General features: G+C 45.7%; 1 protein-coding gene across 1 annotated transcript in view; it reads right to left on the reverse strand.

The window, feature by feature from the left end:
- SHTN1 (shootin 1) overlaps positions 1-23756 on the reverse strand; it is a gene marked incomplete at both ends in the record, with an annotated part of 126045 nt that extends 102289 nt beyond the window's left edge. The window contains one exon of the mRNA XM_080694619.1: positions 23699-23756. Coding sequence (XP_080550745.1) covers positions 23699-23756 — 58 coding nt within the window. The remainder of the gene's footprint in view (positions 1-23698) is intronic.
- Between the last annotated feature and the right edge of the window lie 2694 nt (positions 23757-26450).

Below are 26450 nucleotides of genomic sequence, written 5' to 3' on the forward strand. Positions count from 1 at the left end.
GGGCGTGATCTCCAATCTCACTACTGTATCTAAAACTACTTCAAAAAAATACATGTCTTATTAGGAGACTTTGATTTAGATTATTTGACACCAAAATACCTGTAAAGTTGAAAATCAAAAGTGGCTTAACGTTCTATTACTGATGACCTACTTTATAGGCATACACAAACAATGAAGGCTTATAAAACCATAATCTCATACTGACATTAAAAAGTATTTCTGTTTAAAACATCATACAATGGCTTTGAAAGCATTTTTAAGATCCACATACTATTCTTCCATTATATTGCCAGTAGCACCCAGATGAAACACTGTAAGCCTCCAATTACTGTTCCTTTATTAAAAGCATTAGGAAACCTTCACCTATCATATATTAGCGGAAACCACAGAAAATATGTCTTGATGTGACTGTGTGCGACTCAACAGCAAATGTGAAGAGAGTCTGGGGAAGTATGGAAAGAATTCAACCACGTGCTTATGGGCAGGCAACGGCCGGACTGAGGCAGAACAGCAAAGAAAAACATTTATTTCTTTGGAATTGAAAAATGAAGCTTGATGCTCTAAGCAACATTTGTAGATAAACATAAATAAATAAAAACATATATATGTGTATCATAGTGAATACATATGCAATCCCATCCTCAACAAAGCTGACAAAATACTAAAGTGATTTATCACTAAGCTATTTGTTTAGACAGAGCACCATTAAGGGGATCACAGAAAAGAAACCTTCTTTATTCAGTTTGCTTTTTTTTTCCTGCCTTACAGTTTGCTTTCTTTCTTCTTTTTGTGGTACTGGGAATCAAACTCAGGGGTATTCTACATCTGAGCTACACCCCAGCCCAATTTTATTTTTTATTTTATTTTTATTTTTTTGGTGGTACTGGGGGTGGACACCAGAGGCTTTTCTACCTCTGGGCTATACTCCCAGACCCATTTTATATTTTATTTGGAAACAGGGTCTCACTAAGTTGCTGAGAACCTCACTAAGTAGCTGAGGCTGGCTTTGAACCTGTGCGATCCTCCGGTCTCAGCCTCCCAAGCGCGGGGATTACAAGCGTGCGTCACCATGCCCAGCTATTTTTCATTTTGAAACAGGTTCTTGCTAAGTTACTGAGGCTGGTCTCAAACTTGTGATTCCCCTCATCTCAGCCTCCCAAGTACTGAGATTCCAGGAATGTACCACCATGCCTGGCTCAGTTTGAACTATTTTTTTTAAGTAAGTTCCCACTGCTCAAGTGATGAATGGGAGAAATCCTCCAACTCCTGAATTAACAATGCAGAAGAAGAGATGAAGCCGATTCTCTGAAGTAGGAAAGCCATGTAGCTTTCATAGCCGCTTTTGGGCCAGGAAGACTTCATCTCAGCTCCGCAACTCAGCACGTGTCACTCAAAGGTCGGATCATACATGACAGTAATTACAATGTGTAGCCTACTTTCAAGCCTGCGTAGTTACTGGCTAGAGGAAATGGGGCGAGTCAGTTACTGTGAGTCTCAGGTTCCTCATCTGGGAAATGGTGTCTCTCAAAGTGTTGTTTCTAAGAGTGAATGAGTATGTTGGGCGTGGTGGCGCACCCTTGTAATCCCAGCATTCGGGATGCTGAGACCAGAGGACCGCGGTTCGCGAACAGCCTCAGCTACTGAGTGAGGCTCGTTGCAACTCAGTGAGACCCTGTTTCAAAATAAAGAATAAAAAAAAAAAATAGGCCTGGGGGTGTAGCTCGGAGACAGAATGCCCCCAGGTTCCATCCCCAGTACCACACATGCAAAAAATAAAGAGTAAATGAGTTATCCAGACGTGATGGCGCACACCTGTCATTCCAATACTTGGAGGCTGAGAGGAGGAGGAACATAGGCACAAGGCCAGCGTCAGCAACTTACCAAGTCCTTGTTTCAAAAGAAAAAATTTTAAGCCAAGTGTGGTGGCACATGCTTATAATCCCAGTATTTGAGAGGCTGAGACGGGAGGATCGCAGGTGTGAAGACAGCCTCAGAAAGCAGCAAGACTCATCAACCTAGTACAACCTTGTTTCATAATAAAAACAAAATAGGGCTGAGGATGCAGCCTGGAAGTAGAATGTCCCTGTGTTCAATATCCAGTACCACAAAACAAATAAAAGAATATTTAAACAATTGAAGCCGGGCATGGTGGTGTATGTTTGTAATCCCAGTACTTGGGAGGCTGAGAAAGACCTCAAGTTCACAGACAGCCTCAGCTGCGTAGTGAGGCCTTTTGCAACTAAGTGAGACCCTGTTTCAAAATGAAAAATAAAATAGGGCTGGGGGTGTGACTCGGAGGTAGAATGCCTCTGGGGTTCCATGCCCAGTTCCAAAAGAAAGAAAAAAAATTTTTGAAAAGGAGTGGGGATAGCCGGGCGTGGTGGTACACGCTTATAATCCCAGCGCCTGGGAGGCTGAGATGGGAGGATCACACAGGTTCGAAGCCAGCCTCAGCTCCTTAGTGAGGCTCTCAGCAACTTAGTGAGACCCTGTTTCTAAATAAAATATAAAATGGGTCTGGGAGTCTCCCAGTATGGCATGGAGGTAGAAAAGCCCCTGGGTTCCACCCTTAGTACCACAAATAAAAAAAAAGGAGTGGGGATGTTGTTCAGAGGTAGAATGTTCCCAGGTTCAATCCCCAGTACAAAAAAGAATAAATCAGTTAACATACATGATTATTTATGCACACGAAGTAGTCCATCTATGTTAATCATGGTTATTACTTTCTTTTTTTATTTTGCGGTAGTGGAGGGTCAAGCAGCTGAGGCTGGCCTCAAAGCTGTGATCCTCCTGTCTCAGCCTCCCAAGTACTGGGATTACAAGCACCACCACACCCAGCTAGCCATGGTTATTATGTGTGTGTGTGTGTGTGTGTGTGTGTGTATGTTACTAGGGATGGAACCCAGGGGCATTCTACCTTCAAGCTACATCCCCAGCCCTATTTTTTTATTTTTTATTTTGAAACAGGGTCTCACTGAGTTGCAGAGGGCCTCACTAAGTAGCTGAGGTTGTCCGAGAACCTCAATCCTCCTGCCTCAGCCTCTCAAGCATGCATGTGTTACCATGCCCAGCTAGTCATTACTTTTGAAACAGTAAAGTATATCAAATCCCCAGTGCAGGACAATATATAAGGCTGCCCCCTAAGGCCTTGGCTTTCAGATTTAACTTTTGTCCCATATGGCCAGAAAGATAACTGAATGGAAAAATCTCTGAACCCAGGGAACTCCTGCCCTCCACCAAATGAAGGGGTGGGGGGAGGGCGGAAGATCAGTGTAAACTGTGCTGGGGAAACTGAGAGCAAAGGGTAAACGCACGGCCGAGGTGTCCTTTGCAACCTGGAGGAACCTTCCAACCTGCGGGGGAGCTCGGCGGTCACAGGACTCCAGCCCCCTCTCCACACAGCCCCTCACCCCAACTTCTGATTTCACTCCTCTGGGGTAGAGTCAGGCACCTTTTGTCTTTGCTTTTGCTTCTGTAGAAGGGAATGCTAAAAGCCAGGCATGGTGGCATACGCTTTTCATCCCAGTAGTTGGGAGGCTGAGCCAGGAGGATCCAGGTTCAACCTCTGCAACTCAGTGAGACCCTGTTTCAAAATAGAGAATAAAAAAGTAGGGCTGTGGGTATAGCTCAGAGGTAGAATGCCTCTGTTCAATCCCCCAGAACCACAAAAAAAAATAAATAATAAATACTAAAAAAAGAAGGGAGTGCTAAGATTAGAAGGTGATTCTAAGTTGCAGTCAGGGTGGGGAACCGTGCCGTGACCATACAGAATAAAGGGAAAAGGAAGATGGTGGAGAGAACAGGAACAGGAGACAGAGCCCGTGTTCCGAGAATCAGGCTGGCCCTCCATCTCCCAGCTCCCTAGTGCCAAGAAAAAGAGTTTCCTTTCCAAACTGCCAGGAGGCGGCCAAGTAGACTTAAAAATGTGACGAGGAGGAGCCAGGTGTGGCGGCGCACGCTTGTAATTCCAGGACTGGGGAAGCTGAGATAGAAAGGGCACACGTTTGTGGCCAGCCTCAGCTACTTAGTAAGACTCTATTTCAAATTAAAGAATAAAAAAATAAAATAAAATGTGGCAACTCGCCGGGTGTGATGGTGCACGCTTGTAATCCCAGCATTTGGGAGGTTTAGGCGGGAGGATCGTGGTTCACAGCCAGCCTCAGCTACTTAGTGAGGCCCTTTGCAACTCAGTGAGACCCTATTTCAAAATAGATAATAAAAAGGAGGTCTGGGGGTGCAGCTGGGAGGTAGAATGCCCCTGGCTTCCATCCCCAGTACCACCAAAAAAAAAAAAAAAGGTGCAGCTCCAGATGATAACTACAAAGCAGTAGTAGCCCCGCTGGTGAGTTGGCATCCTGCATGGCTTGCCTGGGACTGGGCCTTTCAGCCCTGAAAGTCCGGGGTCCCCGCAAATCCCTCAGACCCAGGCCGACTAATTGCCCTACCTCTATCGTCGCCAGACCAGCCTTTCAACCGGCACCTTCTAGACCTGAACTGTCCAATATGGCAGCAATAGTTGCTGCTGAAAACAACTATTTAATCAGTTAGGCTTAGAGAAAACGTAAAATGCATTAGTTACATTTTCAGTGCCCAAAGGCCACGTGTAGCTAGTGGAAACCACGCTGCATGTTGGGCACAGAACCTTCCCAGCACAGCAGAAGGCTCCACTGGCCAGTTCTACTGTGGGCACCTCTGTCCTGGTCCACTGCACCCCTCCAACTCAACACAGGACACGGTGAAGCCAGCAGCTCCTCTGCACCCAAGCCTCCCGCTTCCTGCACCTGGGCCTCCTTCGCTGGGCCTCCCGCTTCCAACATGCACCTGGCTCTCGGGCTAGCATCCGCAGGATCACCCCGTGTCCCCTTCTTCTATCTCCGCAGGATGGCCAAACTCCTCCCATCTCTAAAAATGTCTCCAGTTTTGCCCTTCCTCCACCTTGGCCCCATGCAGACCCTCCCTACAGACAAAACCCTCCTAGACATGCCTCCAGCCTCTGCCTACCCCAAGTCTGTTCTTTACACGGTTGGTAGTTAGCACACTGACATGCAAAGAGACACTACGGAGTATCACTGTGTGCAACGTAATAAAACACTAGGAACAGCACCGTCCTCTAGGGTGAAGACTACGCGTTTATTCATCCAGGTGCCCACATCTCATACAAAGCCCGGTGTGTAATAGGCACCGACTAAATACATGTTAGACGGAAGAAGAAGAAGAAGGAGGAGGAGGAGGAGGAGGAGGAGGGAGAGGAGGAGGAGGAAGAGGAAGAAGAAGAAGGAGGAGGAGGAGGAGGAGGAGGAGGAGAAGAAGAAGAAGAAGAAGAAGAAGAAGAAGAAGAAGAAGAAGAAGAAGAAGAAGACGACGACGACGACGACGACGACGACGGAGGAGGAGGAGGAGGAGGAGGAGGAGGAGGAGGAGGAGGAGGAGGAAGAGGAGGAGGAGAGATGGAAGGATGGAAGGTTCCAGGACAGAATCGTGAAAGAGCACACTCTCCTCCCTGGAGTAAAAAGGTCCCTTACATCACATGTGACATCAAGATACTTAATCAAAATGAAACTTTAAATAGCCGCCAATGTAACTGGCGCCGCCGCCTCATGAGATCTCCTAATGTGGTTTGCAGCCGTTGAGTCAGTACCTTTTGAGACTCAGGGAGCCTTGAAATGTCCCTAATGGGGGATGAGGACATGAGGCACAAAAGGCAGTGCTCAATTAGGGCATGATTCCCTTCTGCACACATCCCAGTGGTCCTCCTCTCAGAGCCAGAGGAGAAAGAGAAGTCATTTACACCTCACTTGTTAATTAAAGCATTATAAAAGCCAGGGAAAACACGGCTGGAAAAGCAGATCTAAAAACAGAGGGTGACAGGTTTCATATCTGAAAAGAAATTACAGTCGACCTGGAATTCACTCAATACTTGGTAGAACACACGGTCCAGGGCTAACGAATCAATGATGTTTAGGAGGTACTCTCCGTAAAACTCTACTAATAACTTCAAATTAACCAACAGAAGAGAAGGAAAATGAGTAACGTTAAAATACATATACAAGCCGGGCATGGCGGCGCACACTTGTCATCCCAGCATTCGGGAGGCTGAGACCGGAGGATCACAGTTCGCGGACAGCCTCAGCTACTTAGTGAGGCCCTCCGCAACTCAGTGAGACCCTGTTTCAAAAAATAAAAGAATAAGCCGGGCGTGGTGGCGCATGCTTGTAATCCCAGCATTCGGGAGGCTGAGACCGGAGGATCGCGGTTCGCGGACAGCCTCAGCTACTTAGTGAGGCCCTCTGCAACTCAGTGAGACCCAGTTTCAAAATAAATAATAAAAAATAGGGCAGGGGGTGTAGCTCGGATTCGAATGTCCCTGGGTTCAAATCCCAGACCCGCAAAAATAAATAAATAAAATAAATAAATAAATAAGATAAAATAATAAAAAATAGGGCAGGGGGTGTCGCTCAGAGGTCAAATGTCCCTGGGTTCCATCCCCAAAACCGCAAATAAATAAATAAATAAATAAGAAATGAAATATATATGTCTGATTCTGACCTGGCATGTCAGAAGCCTGTGTATCACTCTACTCTCGCCAGAACAAAAAAAGAACGAAAGAAAGAAGAAAAACCAGAACAAACTGAAAATCAAAAACTCTTCTTAGTTAGGTCCATCAGAGAACTGAGGTCACAGAGAAAGCTGCCACTCTGAAAATTGGAGAGATTCATAAGCAGATGTAAAGGATCACAATTCATGAGAGCAGAGACCTCCTCAGAAACCTGAACCAGGAGCTGGACGTGGTGGCGCACACCTATTATCCTAGTACTTGGGAGGCTGAGACAAGAGGATCACAGGTTCAAGGACAGCCTCAGCAAGTAGTGAGACTCGTATCAACCTGGCGAGATGAAGAGCTGCTATTTCAAAATTAAAATAAAATAGGGCTGGGGGTATAGCATAGAGGTAGAATGTCCTTGGGTTCAATCCTCAGAACCAAAAAGAAGAAAAAAAAAAAACTGAACCAGGATGGGAAAACCTAAACTATAATTGGCAAATTGCTGGAGACTCGGTTTGGACAAAATTGAAGGTTAAAAATATGCAGAGGTTATGTGTGTAAAGGGTGCACTTTTGTGAATTATACCTTCAGGAACCCTACCAGGTTTGTACAGTGAAGATCACAGAAAGTCCTCCTACTATTTCTAGCTGGCCCAGGAGCAAAGCAGCCATTTTCAAATATTTCCAGAGCATTCTGTTTGAAAGGACTGACCTCAAAAAGAAACTGTTGACGGAGGGAACTTGGTACCCAAGTCCAGCTCTCTCTAGCCTTTCCCATTCACTTAATGAGGGGAAATAAAACTGAAAAGAACATGAGAAGTCACAGCCCAAAGGCACAGGCTAAGACCCAATCACAGGACTGGAGAGCAAGTCCAGACCTCACCACCACACAAATGTTTATAGCACTTTTACTCATAATTGCCCAAACTCAGGAGCAACCAAGATGCTCTTCAGTAGGTGCATGGATAAACAAATCGTGGTCCAGCCATACAATGAACTGTTAGCCATGAAAAGACGTAAATGAGCTCAGACACAGAGGAAACTTAAAAGATGCCAATCTGAAAAGGCTGTCTACCGCATGATTCCAATAATATAACATCCTGGAAAAAGCAAAATTATGGCAGAGATAGTAAAGCAATCAGTTGGCCAGGTATTGGGGGAAGGAGTAACACATGATTAGAGCCAAAGGGATTTCTAGAGCATTGGAACTATTCTGCATGGTACTGAAATGGCAGTACACATCACACATTGGTTAAGACCCACTGATGCGGCCGGGCCTGGTGGTGCACGCTTGTAATCCCCGCGCTTGGGAGGCTGAGACCGGAGGATCACACAGGTTCGAAGCCAGCCTCAGCTACTTAGTGAGGCTTTCAGCAACTTAGTGAGACCCTGTTTCCAAATAAAGTATAAAATAGGTCTGGGAGTATAGCCTGGAGGTAGAAAAGACCCTGGGTTCTACCTCCAGTACCAAAAAGAAAAAGAAAAAAAAACCCCACTGATGTACCATACAGAGTGAACCCTAATGTCCTGATGTAAACTGTGAGCTTCAGTGATAAGAATTTGTTAATACTGATTCATCCATTTTGACAAATGTGCCACACTAAGACAAGATATTAATAATAATAGAAACAAGGATGGGGAAGTGAAGCAGTATGCGGAAATCCTCTACTTTCTGATCATTTTTCTATACAACTGACATTTCTCAAATAAGTCTTATTTCTTTTAAAAATAAAGATCCTCAATAAACAGAAGCACATGCAACAGAAGCAAACCTAGATTTGTGTCACAGAGGATGTGAGACAAGCCCAGGTTACTGAAAGATCTTGTACTTTACTCTTGGTGGTATCATACAAAAGTTTCAAAACTGGAACCGGGCGCAGTGGCGCATGCTTGTAGTTTCAGTACTTAGGAGGCTGCGACAGGAGGATTGCAGGTTCGTGGACAGGCTCAGCTACTTAGAAAGGACCTCTGCAACTCAGGGAGACCCTGTTTCAAAATAAAGACTAAAACATAGGGCTGGGGATGTTGCTCAGAGGTAGAATGCCCCTGGGTTCCATCCCCAGTACCACCAAAATAAATAAATAGTTTTAAAAATCTTTACTACAGCTACACTTAGAGACGCATATGTACAAGAATGCAAGTAGCATTATCATTTTTAGTAAATTTTAATTTTATAGGTTTCAGGTATGTAGAAAAACTGCAAAGATAGTGCAGTTCTTTCCTTGATATCTGCAGGGTATTGGCTCTGGGACTACTATGGATACCAAAATTCAGAAATGTTCAAGTACCTTGTGCAATTCAAATCATTTTTAAGATTATTTATAATGCCTAATTCAATATAAATGCTTTGTTAATAGTTGTTATATTGTATTATTTAGGGAATAGTGATAAGAACAAAAAGCCTGCCCATGTCTAGTTGTTTTCTTTTTTTAATGTTTTCTGATCTGAAGTTGGTTAAATCCACAGATGTGGGGCCTGTGGACATCAGGAGCTGGCTGCAGAGACTGCCCACAGACCTCCAGCTATTAACATCTTGATTAGTCACTAATGGCACGTTCACTGCAATTAATAGACTCACACTGACACGTCCACATGAACTAATGTCTATATTTTATTTAGATTTCCCAATGTCTTTCTTCGGTTCCAGGATCCCATCTAGAATACCATATTCCATTTATTTATTTATTTATTTATTTTTGCAGTACTGGGGGTGGAACCCAGAGGCTTTCTACCTCTGAGCTATACTCCCAGACCTATTTTTATATTTTATTTGGAAACAGGGTCTCTCTGAGAGTCTCACTAAATAGCTGAGGCTGGCTTCGAACCTGTGCGATCCTCCTGTCTCAGCCTCCCAAGCGCAGGGATTACAAGCCTGCACCACCACGCCCGGCTTATTCTTTATTTTTTAACAGGGTCTCATTGAGTTGCAAAGGGCCTCACTAAGTAACTGGGGCTGTCAGTGAACCACCACGTTCCTCCTGTCTCAGCCTTCCAAGTGCTAGGATTGCAAGTATATATATATATATATATATAATTCCCCACCACCAAGGTACTGGGGTACTCCTTGGCTGTGACAGTTTCTCATACTTAGCTCTTTTTTTCTTTTCTTTTTCTTTCCTTTTTTTTTTTTTTTTCAGTACTGGGGATGGAACCCTGGGGCATTCTACCTACAAGATATACCCCCAGTCCTATTTTTTATTCTTTTTTTATTTTTTTTTAGTGTGTGTGTGTGTGTGTGTGTGTGTGTGTGTGTGTGTGTGTGTTACACCCAGGGGCTTTCTACCTCCAGGACACATTCCCAGACCTATTTTATATTTTATTAGAAACAGGATCTCACTAAGTTGCTGAGAGCCTCACTAAGTAGCTGAGGATGACTTCAAACCTGTGCGATCCTCCTGCCTCAGCCTACCAAGCACAGGGATTATGTGCGCCACCATGCCCAGCTTATTCTTTATTTTGAAACAGGGTCTCATTAAGTTGCAGAGGACCTCACTAAGTAGCCAAGGCTGTCCGTGAACCCCGATCCTCTTGCCTCAGCCTCCCAAATGCTGGGATTACAGGCGTGCACCACCACGCCCAGCCTCTGCTCACTTTTTACCTCAACAGGTTTTTGTTGATTTGTTTGTCTGTGTCTCTTTAGACCTCGCCAGCATTGAGGCTCAGGGGTCAGATCTTCTGTAGAATATCTGCCACTGGGGCTGGTCGGATGTGTTCCTCAGTAGACTGGGCTTATGGGTGTTTAAGGGAAAACCAGAGATAGTGCCACTGTTACCACGTGAAGGACATGACCTGGGTCACTGAGCTGAGGTATCGTCAGGTATGTCCACTGCAAAATTATTCTCCCCTTTTATAATGCCATCTTTGGGGGATGAAGGCAGTATGGACAAGCCCTACTTGAGGGTGGAAGAGTATCTACATAAATCATTTGGTTCTGCCTGAGAAATGTCTCTTCTCCCTGCTAATTTATTCAATCATTTCTATCGGTACTGACTCCTGAATATTTATTTTACACTTTGGGGTATAATCCAGTACTGTATTTCTCAAATCGTTCTACCTTGGACCACTGGAAGACGCTCTCCCCGTTGGCTCAGTCTCCACAGCCCCGTCACTGCGGGCTTATTGGTTTGATCACTTCCGCAGTTTCTGGCACTGCAGGATGCATCACACCTATCTTGTGGTACTTCCTGCCGCTTCCTAGAAACAGCCATATCTCCCAGGACCCTGGTTTTTTTTTCTTTTCTTTTCCTTTTTTTTTTTTTTTTTTTTTTTGCGGGTCTGGGGATGGAACCCAGGGGCATTCGACCTCCAAGCTACACCCCCTGCCCTATTTTTTATTCTTTACTTTGAAACAGGGTCTCACTGAGTTGCAGAGGGCCTCACTAAGTAGCTGAGGCTGTCTGTCCACGAACCGCGATCCTCTGGTCTCAGCCTCCCAAATGATGGGATGACAAGCGTGCGCCACCACGCCTGGCACCCGTTTTCTTTTACGGCATTAGAACCCATGTTCTGGATACTAGATGTACTCACTGATAGGTTCATCTATACTCTCTGCTGACAAGAAATTAAACCCATGTCTACTAACACACACATATATAATATATATTTCTACACATAACCATCCACATATACGTTAAGCTTAAATGAGTTCATACTGATTTCTTGAACTTAAATTCATTATTGGAAGCATAATTGTGTGTGTGTGTGTGTGTGTGTGTGTGTGTGTGTGTGTGTGTGTGTGTGTGTTTACTGGGGATACTGAACCCAGAGGCATTCTGACTCTGAGCTATACTTCCAGTCCTTTTTATTTTTTATTTTTAAACAGAGTCTCACTAAGTTACAGGGAGCCTTGCTATAAATTGCTGAGGCTGACCTTGAACCTTCAATCCTCCTAGCTCAGCCTCCCAAGTACTGGGATAACAGGCATGCATCACCACACCCAGTTTAATTTTACCAGTTAAACACCACAGAAACATCCATCCAGAGGATAAACACATTGTGGCAGATTCATAAAACAGAACAGCATCTAATCAATTTTTAATTTTTTTTTTTTTTTTGCAGTACTGGGGATAGAACCCAGGGACATTCTACCTCCGAGCTACACTCCCAGCCCTAGTTTTTATTCTTTATTTTGAAACAGGGTCTCACAGAGTTGCAGAGGGCCTAAGTAGCTGAGGCTGTCCACAAACGGTGATCCTCCCGTCTCAGCCTCCCAAATGCTGGGATTACAAGTGTACACCACCACACCCAGCCCATCTAATCAATTTTAATAACGTAATTCTACATGTGCTGACATTAAAAAATTATATATTAGGTGGTAAAATATATTACGTACATAGAAGCACATAATTTTTGAAAAAACAAAAAAAATACAACAAATGGTTAACAGTGGATAACTCTGAGGAATCGAGTTAGATAGAGCAGGGGGTGATATCATCCTTACTAAGCAAATTACAAAATCTTGGTAGTTACAATGGTTTATGGCCCTCCAGTGGGTCACAGTATATAAAATGTCTAAAAAGGATCCTTAGGAGAGTAATAATAAAATAAAGACTGAGAAACAATGGGCTGGGACATGCAGTTGTATTTTTCACTTTATATACTTGTTTTCTATGTGTTTATATTTTTTTTTTTTTGGTACTGGGGGTAGAACCCACGGGCTCTTCTACCTCCAGGCTATACTCCCAGACCTATTTTTTTATACTTATTTAAAAAAAAGGGTCTCACTAAGTTGCTAGAGCCTCACTAAGTAGTTGAGGCTGGCTTCGAACCTATGTGATCCTCCTGTTTCAGCCTTCCAGGCGTCATAACGCACACCTGTAATCCTAGTACTTGGGAGTCTGAGATAGGAAAATCATAGGTTCAAGGACAGCCTAGACCCTGCTTTGTTTTTTTGTTTTTTTTGTTTGTTTGGGTTTTTTTTTTGGTGGTACTGGGGTTCCTGGAAGCCCGTCTATCTCCGGACTACACTCCCAGACCTATTTTATTTTTGGATACAGGGTCTCCTAAGCCAGCACGGCTGGCTTCGAACCTGCGCGATCCTCCTGTCTCTGCCTCCCAAGCGCGGGGATTACAAGCGTGCGCCACCACGCCCGGCTAGACCCTGCTTTGAAATAAAAAATAGCAGGGCGTAGTGGCTCATGCTTGTAATCCTCGCACTTGGGAGGCTGAGACAGGAGGATCGCATAGGTTCGAAGCCAGCCTCAACTACTTAATGAGGCTCTCAGCAATGTAGTGAGACCCTGTTTCCAAATAAAGTATAAAATAGATCTAGGAGTATAGCCCAAAGGTAGAAAAGCTCCTGGGTTCCACCCTCAGTACCACACACACACACACACACACACACACACACTAGAATAAAATAAAATAAAAATGTAGAATGCTCTTGGGTTCACAAAAAAATAAATAAGATTCACCTACCTAGGGGAATATTAAGGGCACAGTGGAATTCTGACTAGATGATGCAGTCCCTCATCTATGCTAAGTGTCCATCTCCTAGAAGACTGTCCAGCTGGTGTTTCCTTTGCATAGATTCTCCACCTTTGTGAGGATACCGAATTTCTAGTAAGTACCTGGTACTTTGGAGACAGCTGGATCCTGGACCACACTTTAAGAAATACTGGTGTGAAGCCAAGTTTGTGCCTGGAACCAAGGCATTCATTTAATGCCAAGCCAACTTCATACGGATCCAGGATTGACAAGACTTCAGCTTTTCCAGACTAATAAGGTCATGATGACAGACAACAGCTTGGGCCCCTTTTATCAAGATGATGTTTCAGCTACGTTCTGACTCAGGAGCCCAGTGAACCACTAACTCAGCTCTCAAAAAAATAAAAAAATAAAAAAATAAAAAGCTGGGGTGGTGGCACACACTTGGAATCCCAACATTTGGGAGGCTGAGACAGGAGGATCGCGGTTTGCGGTCAGCCTTAGGTCCTCAGTGAGGCCCTCTGCAATTTAGTGAGACCTTGTTTCAAAATAAAGAATAAAAAACAGGGCTGGTGGGTACAGCTTGGAGGTAGAATGCCCTTTGGTTCCATCCCCAAAACCACACACACAAAAAAAGAGCTGAGCATGGTGGCACATAATTGTAATCCCAGGGAGGTTGAAACAGGAGATTCACAGGTTTGAGAACACCCTTAGCAAGTTAGTGAGGCCCTCGGGAACTTAATGAGACCCTGTCTCAAGAAAAAAGTAGGGAGACTTCCGGGAAGATGGCGACCGAGAAAAGCGGGGCTTAAGAGTCCCGCTAACAATCAATCTCCATTACCACAAAAAGAGCGCCTTTCATAGCCAGAAAACACCATCACCAGAAAAACAAAAAAACCACCAGGCTCCAGAGAGAAAGCGGACTGAGAACAGAGCTCAGGGCCACAGAGGAGACACTCGCGCCCGAGGACGCGGCAGCAGCGCCATACTGCCGGCGGCAGCGGCGAACTCAACGGACGGCTACAGCAAGCCAGGTGAGCCGCTGTGGAACAGCCAGGCGGGATCTTTCGGCGCAGACAGCATTTAAAGTTCCCAGTGGCTGAGCTCAGCACACGCTGCAGGGATTCAGAGTGGAAATCAAAACCAGAGAAGAAAAAATACGCCAGCCTCATGGCCGAGGGCGTGGCAGAGGCGCCATATTGCCACCGGCGGCGGCAGCAGCAGTGAATTCACCGAGTCCAGTACAGCTACATATGCGTACTCAAGAACAGTGAGTCAAATTGCGGGCCACAGAGGAGAAATCGCAGTATTGGGCCTCCTGGGACTTGACCCAGTGAGGGAGTGGTGGTGGCAGAGATATCACACCATAGGAGAACGTGCAACCTGGCACCCCCCATAGTTTAAAGCAGCCTCTATCGACTCCCTGGGTCGGAGACTCTGTGATACAACCCAGTAAAGGAGTAGTGGGGTCTGAGATAATACAGACTCGAGATCCAGAGCACCTTAAGTGAAGCCATAGTGACCCAAGGGAAGAACCCAGAGAAGGCACAAACCTCCGAAATCATGGGAAAGAGGAATAACACTGGAGTAATGAATGTGCACAACCCCACAACATCAGAACCTGATAAAACAGAAAATCAGAGATTTCTAGAAGATCAAATCAGGAAAATAACTGTAGAAATAATAGAGGTGCTTCGAAAAGAACTCAGAGAGAGCCAAAAAGAGATAAAGGATGCAATTAATGAAGTAAAGGCCTCAATTCAAAGCACAAACAACCGATTAGACCACATGGGGAACAGAATCTCACTCTTAGAAGATGAGCAATCCAAAAATGAATGCATAGTTTCTAATCTAGGAAAAAATATCCAACAGCAGGAATCTGACATTGAAGATATATGGGCCCATCTTAAGAGAGCTAACCTAAGAATCATTGGAATAGAGGAGGGAAAAGAAAGTGATACCAAAGGGATCAACAATCTCTTCAAGGAAGTAATAGCAGAAAATTTTCCAAATATAGAGCAAGAGGTTGATACACAGATCCAGGAAACTTATAGAACTCCCTTTAGACAGGATCGGAGAAGAGGATCCCCACGCCATATAATTGTCAAAATGACCAATGTAGAAGCCAAGCAGAGAATCTTAAAGGCAACAAAAACAAAGGGCCAAGTGACATTCAGAGGCAAACCAATTAGAATCACTCCAGACTTCCCAAACCAAGTCATGAGAGCCAGAAGGGCTTGGAGTAACATATTCCAAACTCTGAAAGAAAACAACTTCCAGCCAAAAATTTCCTATCCAGCAAAACTTTCTATCAAATTAGATGGAGAAATAAGAAGCTTCCATGACAAACAGAAACTGAAGGAATTTATGTCTTCAAAACCAGCGCTAGAGAAAATACTCAAAGAGATTAACTACAAAGAAGAAATAGGTAACACTCACCAGAACCAGAGAAACAAGAGTTTCCATCCAACAGACAACTAAGATTGGTTATCTGTGGAGATTCATTATTTATGTTAGTCTTTTACCTATCTCTAAGTTGTATTGTTTGCCTTTATTGTTGTTAATTTTTAGGATTTCTAGTTGGAATATTAATATACCTTCAGATATAGCATTTGGAAATATTTTATCCAATTCTATTAGTAACTTTTAAATGTTTACATTGTCTTTGGATATACAATATTTTCTTTTATTTTTTAGGGAGTTTGTATATTCTTCTGTTGCCTGTGCCATTGAAATCATATCCAAGAAATCACTGCCAATTTCAATGTTGTGAGGTTTTATGACCCAGATTTTCTCCTAAAAGTTTATAGTCTTAAGATTTATATTTAGGTCTTTTATCTATTTTGAGTTAATACTTGTATATGGGATTAGGTAAAGGTCCAATTTTATTCTTTTCCATGTAATTATTATTTTTCAACAATATTTAGTTAAAAGATTATTATTTCCACCACCAAATGTTCGTGGAAACCTTGTCAAAAATAACTTGACAATATAGGGAAAAATTTAGCTCTAGGCTTGTATTTAACTCTAATGGTCTATATATCTGCCTTTAGAACAGTACTACACTGTTTCAATTATTGTAGCTTTATATGGTTTGAAATCAGAAAATATATATCTGCTAGATTTGTTCTTTTTCAAGATCGTTTTGGGTATCTAGAATTCATATTCCATATTAGGATAGATTTTTTTCTGAAAAATAAATATATAAATATATGATAGTTTCACCTAAAAAAAACAGAAAAAAATATGCTCTAGTAAGAAAGAAAGCAAAAAGAAATATTGAAATGCTATCTTTAAATCATCAAACGCTTGGTATCAGACAAATGAAACTGTTATGTGAGATTATCATTTTTAATTATGGATAAATTGCTATAATACTAGATGCCAACCACTAAGCCAAGCATGGGAAGGAGGGATGGGGAGAGAATGGGGTGGGGATCGGGTGGGGGCTGACTGGGCGATGTGTGCATGTATGTCTACAAAAGTTTGTATCCCACTATGATGTATGAATACAGTGCACCAATAAAATAAAATTTAAAAAAAAAAAAAAAAGTAGGGCTGGGGGTGTAGCTCAAAGGTTGAATGTCCACTGGTTGCATCCCCAGTACCCCCCCCCACACACACACACACCTGAACCTCCACCCAACTCTCATACACCAACTCAGTAAATTGGGGGAAATGATACTAACTCTGCAGGTGAAAGGATAGCTTGCTAAACCATCATCAAGGATGGGGCGCGGCTCAGCACTCACGTAGCATCCATGGAGCCCTGGAGTCAATCCTCAGTATCACCCTCCCCCGCGAAAACTGGAGAAACTCATTTTAGTCTTCACCACAGAATAGCCCAGAGCCTTGGGGATTTTGCTGTTGTTTATCTTACATTAGAACATCCTTATTAGAGCCAGGACAATAGCTCTGTGACACGTGTTTTAATTCCTAGCACCACAAAATTAAATAAAATCGCAGAGAGTGGTAAACACTCTCTTCAAAACTTCATCAAGTTCGCAACAACATGGCACTACCGTGCTGACCGCTAGTGAGCACCTGCTGTCTGTATCACCCTAGACTGCGTCCTCTTCTTTTTCTTTTTTCTTTTTTTTTCTTTTTTTTTTTTTTTTTTTGGATACTGGGGATTGAAGCCAGAAGCATTTTATGTCCAATCTATACCCTCAGCCCGATTTTTTAATCTTATTTGGAAACAGGGTCTCACTAGGTTGCTGAGAGCCTCGCTAAGTTGCTGAGGTTGGCTCTGAACCTGTGATCCTCTCGTCTCAGCCTCCCAAACACTGGGATTACAAGTGTATGTCACCATAACCAGCTTCCTCTTTCCTGATGATGGCCCATTCTGCTTTGGAGAGCTACTCCAACCACTGGTCTTTGTAGAGCAGCTGCCAATCAGGCTACTTCCTGGCCCCAGGCTGTGAATCCATGACCCCCACTGGGCCAATGAGACACTCTTCCCAGAATTTACAGGGCTGCACTTGTCTCCAAAACTGAAACTCCTCATCCACAGGAACAGGGTCTTAGTCATCTCTTTCTGCTGCCTAGCACAGTGCCTGGACATGAATATTCAGAGCACGTGGGTTCAATGAATTACAAAGAAAACCAGGCACCTTAAACAAATGCTGAACTAAGTCTATCATTTTCCAACAGAATTCTGGAAGGGGAGCAAATTGTATGATGTTTTGTAAGGGAAATGTCCACTTTAGGAGCTAGGAAATATGCATCGGAAATAGTATCCAAAGTTGCCATTTCTCTGTGCATTAAGATGTCAATCAGACCAATAAAATAAAGCCCGAAAAAAAAAAAGACAAAAGGAGAATTACCTCATTACCTCAACATCTGCTTGAACATAAGCAATCACACGCTGGCTAATTTTTTTTTAAAGGGACATAATATAACTTTCTAGAAAGACATAATATAGCTAATTATACCATTCACAAGAAGGGGACATACAATGTTTTGAAGTAATTCAGAAGTGGGTGTGATTTATAAGACATAGAGCCTAGGGAATGGTAAGTATGAATTAGAGATTGCTCATATTATGACAGACTCCGTCATTACACTTCACAACTTTTCTCAAAAGCATCCGTATTCACCACACCACTGAAGGCGTCACATTAGGGAAGGCTGCTGTCAGCTCTGTGGTTGAGACAGACCTTCCTTCTCAGCGCCCTCCTGGGCAATGGGTTCAAATTGCAGACTTAAAGCTCACTAAGGAAGGAACGGCCGATGAAACCCAAATGCCCAGTAAATAGCTAAGAGGACTACATATCCACTAATACCCAGAGCAACACAAATCCTAGAAGGTACCATTTTTTCAGCGGGGCGTGGTAGCACACGCTTCTAATCCCAGCACTTGGGAGGCTAAGACAGGTGGATCGCAGGTTCATGGCCAGCCTCAGCAATTTGTGAGGTCTCTCATAACTTAGTGGGACCCTGTTTCAAAATAAAGAATAAGCCGGGCATGGTGGCGCATGCTTGTAATCCCAGCATTCGGGAGGCTGAGACCGGAGGATTGCGGTTCGGGGACAGCCTCAGCTGTTTAGTGAGGCCCTCCGCAACTCAGTGAGACCCGGTTTCAAAATAAAGAATAAAAAATAGGGCAGGGGGTGTAACTCGGAGGTCGAATGCCCCTGGGTTCCATCCCCAGGCCCGAAAAAAAAAAAAAAAAAAAAAAAGAATATAAATGGGCTGGAGGTATAGTTCGGGTATAGAATGCACCTGGGTTCAATCCCCCATACCACAAAAAAAGTACCATTTTTCCCATTAGATTAAGCAAACATTCACAAACTTGTCCAGCTGTCAAATTAATATTGATTGTTATTATCCAATATTATCTAGTCTGTGGTGACAAGGGCACTGCTCAGGGAACTGTGAACTGGCACCGCCTGGGGGGGGGGGCACTTTTGCACTGTCTAGCAAATCTTTATTATGTGCATGACCTAATCCAACAATTCCCTAAGAATCTACACTAGAAAAAACTATGTAGCTATACCTTTATTACTATTTGATTAATGACTGTCTACTAGGCAAAAAAACGTAGAGCAAAAATAATCTAGTTCACTCTCTCTACCACCAGTGCCTAGCACAGGGGCCTCATATAAGTACTTGGTGTTTATCAAAGGAATGAATACATGTCTACTCAACACTGAAAAAGGAAAATGGAGTCTTGAATTGGTGATGGCTTTTCTTGTTCACATTCGTAGGGGGTCATGAAATCATGACTCACAATGTTAATAGGCAGAACATCCCATCCAGCTTAGGAAACTGACCACAGTACTGAGAAGAACCCCAAGAGCCTGTACTTTCAGCTCAAGTCCCTCACTCCCCAGTTGGTCCCACAGATCAAATAGCAACTAAAAACTCCTGAAATAAGTCATAAGTCAATTGTTATCACAGACTATGCTTCAGTGACAAAAGCCCTACTTTGGGGAATGTATAAACATCACACTGTGGGTTGGAAAAATTCTAACACCTATGTAATCTAACCAACTCACTATCCTTTAAAAAAGTGTACTTTCTTTTTTTTTTTTTAATTGGTGTACTGTAATCATATATCTTTGGGGGGAGTACTGAGGATGGAACCCAGGGACATTCTACCTCCGAGACACACCCCCCCAGCCCTATATTTTATTCTTTACTTTGAAACAGGGTCTGAGTTGCAAAGGGCCTCACTAAGTAGCTGAGGTTGTCTGCGAACCTGCAATCCTGTCTCAGCCTCCCGAATGCTGGGATTGCCAAGTGTGTGTCACCACACCCGGCTGTAATCATATATCTTAATGGAGTACAAGATGGTAGAGGCACACATGCACACATCACTCTCGTAGCCCTTCCCCAATTCCCACCCCATTCCCTACCCTTAAAAAAGTATACTTTCAACAAACACAAATTCCAAAGTCTTACTATTCTATTACTTTTGATATGCCCGTAATCAAGAAAATTAGCCTCTAAAAATACCAATGCCATACATCTGTTTTCCAATACAATAGAAGAGCCCAAAACTTAGAAATCCTCCCCATTTTCCCAGCCCTTAATCCAACATAGACACAGAGGTGTTCCAAAACCAAACAAAAACAATTTGTGGGTTTATGTGCATTGTGAATCTACCATAAAATTACATACAGAATGAAAGGACTTAAAATATATCAATCTGAAAACTGCCCATCAAAAGATCTGATATAGCTGGGCGTGGTAGCACATACTTGTAATCCCAGCATTTGGGAGGATGAGACCAGAGGATCGCAGTTCACAGACAGCCTCAGCTACTTAGTGAGGCCCTCTAGAACTTAGTGAGACCCTGTTTCAAAATAAAGAATAAAAAATAATAGGGCAGGAGTGTAGCTCAGAGGTCAAATGCCCCTGGGTTCCATCCCCAGACCCGCAAAAAAAAAAAAAAAAAAAAAAAAAAATCTGATATCCACTAATATATTTTTGTTGCTGTTTTGTGGTACGGATGGAACCGAAGGGCACACTACCTCCAAGCTACACCTCAGCTCTATTTTTTATTCTTTATTTTGAAACAAGGTCTCACTGAGTTGCGAAGGACCTCACTAAGTAGCTGAGGCTGTCTGCAAACGGCAATCCTCCTGTCTCAGCCTCCCAAATGCTGGGATTACAAGTGTGCCCCACCATGCCCAGCTGATATCCACTAATATTTTATGGCACGGAGTGGTAGAAAGGTGTTAATAAAAATAATGTACTAGCCGAGCGTGGTGGCGCATGCTTGTAATCCCTGTTCTTGGGAGGCTGAGACAGGAGGATCGCACAGGTTCGAAGCCAGCCTCAGCTACTTAGTGAGGCTCTCAGCAACTTAGTGAGCCCCTGTTTCCGAATAAAATATAAAATAGGTCTGGGAGTATAGCCCGGAGGTAGAAAGCCCCTGGGTTCCACCCCCAGTACCACACACACACACACACACACACACACACACACACACACACACAATGTACTAAGAGCAGGGGGTGGTGGCACAGACTTGTAATCCCAGTACTTGGGAGGCTGAGACAGTAGGATTGCGGGTTCACGACCAGCCTCAGCTACTTAGTGAGGCCCTCTGCAACTCAGTGAGACCCTGTTTCAAAACAAGAAATAAAAAAATAGGGCTGGGGGTGTAGCTCGGAGGTAGAATGTCCCTGGATTCCATCCCTAGTACCACAAAAAGTGACAATAATAATAACAATAATAGTGGTGCATGACTGTTATTCCAGTACTTGAGAAGCTGAGAGAAGCATCACAGGTTCTAGGCCAGACTCAGCAACTTAGAGGATCCTGTTTCAAAATAAAAGGGCTAAGCTGGGTGTGTTGGCGGATGCTTGTAATCCCAGTACTTGGCAGGCTGAGACAGGAGGATCACAGGTCCAAGGCCAGTCTCAGTCACTTAGTGAGGCCCTCTGCAATTCAGCGAGCCCTGTTTCAAAATAAAAAATAAAAAAATAAAAAATAGGGCTAGGGGTGTAGCTCAGAGGTAGAATGTCCCTGCGTTCTATCCCCACTACTATAAAAATAAAATATTAAAAAAATGTAAAAAATAAAAATAGCCAGGCGTGGTGGCACATGCTTGTAATCCCAGCATTCATGAGGCTGAGACCTGAGGATCATGGTTCACGGACAGCCTCAGCTAAATAGTGAGGCCCTTTGCAACTCAGTGAGACCTGGTTTCAAAATAAAGAATAAAAAGCAGGGCAGGGGGTGTAACTTGGAGGTCGAATGACCCTGGGTTCCATCCCCAGACCCGCAAAAAAATAAAATAAAAACAATTTAAAAAATTAAAAAATTAAAAATAAAAAGGGCTAAGGTAGAATGTCCCTGGGTTCAATCCCCAGTACCAATAAATAAATAAAAATAAATAAATAAGTGCTAACAAAATCCAGGCCTCAACAAAACACTTGAGAGATTCCATATAAAGACACTGTCTACTAATGCTTTACAATCAAGCTTATCTAAAATGGGAAGCAATGATGCTGGGAAGGTAAAAGAGATTAACACACTTCCAGAACTTACCTTTTTTTTTTTTTTTTTTTTTGGTGGTGGTACTGGGGGTAGAACCCGGGGCTTTTTCTACCTCTGGGCTATACTCCTAGACCTATTTTATACTTTATTTGGAAACAGAATTTCACTAAGTTGCCGAGAGAATCACTGAGTAGCTGGGGCTGGCTTTGAACCTGTGCGATCCTCCTGTCTCAGATCCTCCTGTCTCAGCCTCCCAAGCGCAGGGATTACAAGTGTGCACCACCATGCCTGGCTGATCTAGAACTTTCTAGATGCTGGATGTCAGAGGGAAATGTATTATGTCCATTTCAATAAGGTTAAGTAATTTCCTCCAAGGTCACACAGGACATGGACCTCCTGAGATCCGTTTGCCAGGAAATGTGGGTCCCAGGTATCCTTGCAGATGGGATGTTCATGGATTCAAGCAGCAACAGGTTGTAGCCAGGTGTGGTAGCCAACCCTTGTAATCCTAGGATTTGGGATGTGGTAGCTCAGAGTTGTAATCCTAGTACTTGGGAGACTGAGACAGGAGGATCACAGTTCAAGGACAGCCTCAGCAAGTAGTGAAACTCTCATCAACCTAGAGAGACCCTGTACCCAAATAAGAAATAAAATTGGTCTGGAGATGTAACTTGGTGGTAGAATGACTCTGGGTTCAATTCCCAATACCACACACACACACACAAAAGCAACAAGTCATAGTATTGAACAGGACCACAGGCCATCTGGTATAGGGTGTGTGTGTGTGTGTGTGTGTGTGTATGTGTGTGTGTGTTACAGGGCATTGAACTCAGGGCCATTCTACCTCTGAACTACACACGTATTTTAGTTTGAAACAGGGGTCTTGCTAGGTTGATGGGTGTCACTGCTTCCTAAAGCTGTCCTTGAACCCGTGATCCTCCTGTCTCAGCCTCCCAAGTACGGGTATTACAGGCTTGTGCCACCACGCCTGGCTAGAACCTGTCTTTAGACAGGTCTGATTAACCCCAAGACTCAGAAAAGGGAAGAACCCCTCCAAGTTCACAAAGCTGGAGAGCTGGGCCAGGAGAAGCAGAACTGGGACTAAGCCGCAGAGGGCCGGTCCCACGGTCTCGCCCTGTCAGCAAGTCACTACTTCCTAAATCTGCGCGGTTCTGCTCTTTCTGGATGCTTGTCCTCGGACCACCCTCTGGGAGGGGTATAATAATTTCTAAATGTGTGAGGTTGACAATGGCTCTCTGATCTGGCTTTGTTCAGAAGTGTGCGGTAACTGATGAAAGCGAGAGACCGAAGCAGCTCGTCCCTGCGGGAGACTCCCCGGGTACCAGGCAGGGCACACGGCCTGGCTCCCCTCCGCCCAGCGCCAGCCCCGCTCCTCCAGGCAGCCAGACACAAGGCAGGGAGCTGATAAATTGCTAAAAATGGGAGGTGATTTAAAAAAAAAAAAAAAAACAAAACATCGCGGCCTGGAAAAATGATGCCAGCTGGGGGAGGGAGGTGGCCCTGCACCGAACCCGATGCCACGCTGCACGGGCCGCGGCGGGCAGGCCCCGAGCGCCCAGGCTGTGCAGGGCGGGGCCGGGACGAGCCGGCCGAGCCCCCCGCCGCCCGCCACGCCGCCCCCAGCCCCGGCCCCGACCGCGCGGCGGGCGCCCATGGGTGCCCGGCCCTGCGGGGCGCGGGGCCCCAGCCCGGACCCAGCCCCGCGCCCACCTGCCGCGGCCCCGCGCCCGCCGCCCGCACCTGGCGCCCGGCCGCCTACCTTGCTCCTTCAGGCTGGTGATGAGCTGCAGCTGCTTCTCCTCGTCCGAGCTGTTCATTTTGGCGGGTGGGGCTGGGGATAAAAGGCGAGGAGGAGAGGCGCGGGGCACGGGGGAGGGGAGAAGCGGCAAGATGCCGGTGGCGTGCGGCGACACCACCCGGAAGTTGGATCGGCTCCCGCTCCTCCCCCTCCTCCTCCTCCCCCTCCTCCCCTCCCTCCTCCCCTCCCGGGCGCCGAGCGCGGTGAGCTCACCCCGCGCACCTGAGCGGGGCGGGCCGGCGCGGGCCGTCCGAGGCTCGGGAGGCGGCGGCCGCGCCCTTCTCCCCGCCCCCGACGCGCTCCGGGACGTCGGCCTTGGGCGCGCAGGTGGCGCTGGCCGGGGGCCACCTGGCTGGCAAGGGCGGCCCGGGCTCCTTCCCGGCTCGGGCGCGGTGCTGGGAACCGCGGGCCAGGGCGCCGTGCAGGTTGCCCGGCGGGCCAAGTCCCCGCCCGGTGCAGGTGGGAAGGTGTGTGGTCGGCGACAGCCCGGCGGGCCTCCCCAATCGCGGCACGTTTGCGAGGGGACGAGGACCCTGCCCCGCGGGCCCAGGGGCTGCGGGTTCCCAGGGGTCACTCCAGCACCCAGTAAACCCAGCCCTGGGGTAGACCCTGACCAGGGGGTGGGGTAGACCCTGACCAGGAGCAGGTGGAAGGCCTGCCCCAAGCCCTGGGGTAGACCCTGACCAGGAGGGTGGAAGGGCCTGCCCCAAGCCCTGGGGTAGACCCTGACCAGGAGTGGGCGGAGGGCCTGCCCAAAGCCCTGGAGTAGACCCTGACCAGGAGCAGGTGGAGGGCCTGCCCCAAGCCCTGGGGTAGACCCTGACCAGGGGGTGGGGTAGACCCTGACCAGGAGCAGGTGGAAGGCCTGCCCCAAGCCCTGGGGTAGACCCTGACCAGGAGTGGGCGGAGGGCCTGCCCAAAGCCCTGGAGTAGACCCTGACCAGGAGCAGGTGGAGGGCCTGCCCCAAGCCCTGGGGTAGACCCTGACCAGGGGGTGGGGTAGACCCTGACCAGGAGCAGGTGGAAGGCCTGCCCCAAGCCCTGGGGTAGACCCTGACCAGGAGGGTGGAAGGGCCTGCCCCAAGCCCTGGGGTAGACCCTGACCAGGAGTGGGCGGAGGGCCTGCCCAAAGCCCTGGAGTAGACCCTGACCAGGAGCAGGTGGAGGGCCTGCCCCAAGCCCTGGGGTAGACCATGACCAGGAGCAGGTGGAGGGCCTGCCCCAAGTCCTGGGGTAGACCCTGACCAGGAGCAGGCGGAGGGCCTGCCCCAAGCCCTGGGGTAGACCCTGACCAGGAGTGGGCGGAGGGCCTGCCCCAAGCCCTGGAGTAGACCCTGACCAGGAGCAGGTGGAGGGCCTGCCCCAAGCCCTGGCAGCTGGCTAACCTCAGGTCAATCTACCACATTCCTTGAACTTCAGTATGAGAATTAGAAGAATACCTACCTGGGAGAGGAAAATGATCAAATCACCCAAGCCAGAAGGCAGCATTTAGTAGCTGTCTCTGTCTCTCTGTCTCCTCTCTCAATTACTAGTATGAGAAAAGGGGTCATGTTTGCTAATTATAAGTTTATACAGGCACAGTTCTTTTAAACCGATCATTCAGGCTCCTTGAATCAAACCTTAGTTTTTCTATCTCCAAGCTCTTAGGCAGATCCCCAGCACAGCGCTTCTGCTCACCCTCACTTGTCATTTTATGCAAATACCCAACTCCATTTGCCCTGCCCCTCCCTCAGGGATAAATGGGCAGGATTTTGATAAATCCTCTTACCAGGATCTTTCTGATGCTCTGGGTGGGTTTGTTTGTTTGTGTACTGGGGATTGTACCGGGGGCGCTCTACCTCTGAGCTACACCCCCAGTAGCTTTTTAAACTTGTTTTTTTAAACCGGTCTAGCTGTGTGGCTAGAAGCCTCACTACTGAGGCCTGCCACCACCATACCTGCCTAATAAGAACCTGAGATAAATTTTGGAGGAAGAAAAATGGTAGCACTACTTTCCTTCTTTCCAAAATGCAGATATAGTATTTTAGCATGAGTAATTCAGTAGTAGAACAGTCTAAAAGAGCAACATAGTATTTTTATGGAGTGAATTAAAATTTGGAATCTTTAAACATAATCTTAGTATGGGTTTTTACTATTCAAGGCATTTCCTGAGATCTTCATAGTTCAGGCCAGGCATGGTGGTGCACGCCTATAATGCCAGCACTTGGAAGGCTGAGACAAGGGTCACAGCTTGGAGGCCAACCTCAGGGATTTACTGAGACTGTTTCAAAATAAAAGTTAAAAATAGGGCTGGGGGAATAGCTCAGAAGTAGAATGCCTCTGGGTTAAGTCTCCAATACCAGGCTGGGCATGGTGGCCCATGCTTGTAATCCCAGCGCTTGGGAGACTGAGACCGGAGGATTGAACAGGTTCGAAGCCAGCCTCAGCTACTAAGTGAGGCTCTCAGCAACTTAGTGAGACCCTGTTTCCAAATAAAGTATGAAATAGGTCTGGGAATATAGCCCGGAGGTAGAATGCCCCTGGGTTCCATCCCCAGTACTGAAGAAAAAAATCTCCAATACCAAAAACTATATAAACACATAAGTAAAATAGGTGCTACCTGGAGATCAGCTGTGGGGAAGGTCCCAGAAGATGACCACATGGCCTTTGACCTGGGATTATATTTTAGTCCTCAGAGTTGAAAGATGGGGCCAGAAGTATAAAATGATTCAGA

The sequence above is a fragment of the Muscardinus avellanarius genome (assembly GCF_963383645.1).
Source record: "Muscardinus avellanarius genome assembly, chromosome: 4".
Classification (NCBI taxonomy): Eukaryota; Metazoa; Chordata; class Mammalia; order Rodentia; family Gliridae; genus Muscardinus; species Muscardinus avellanarius.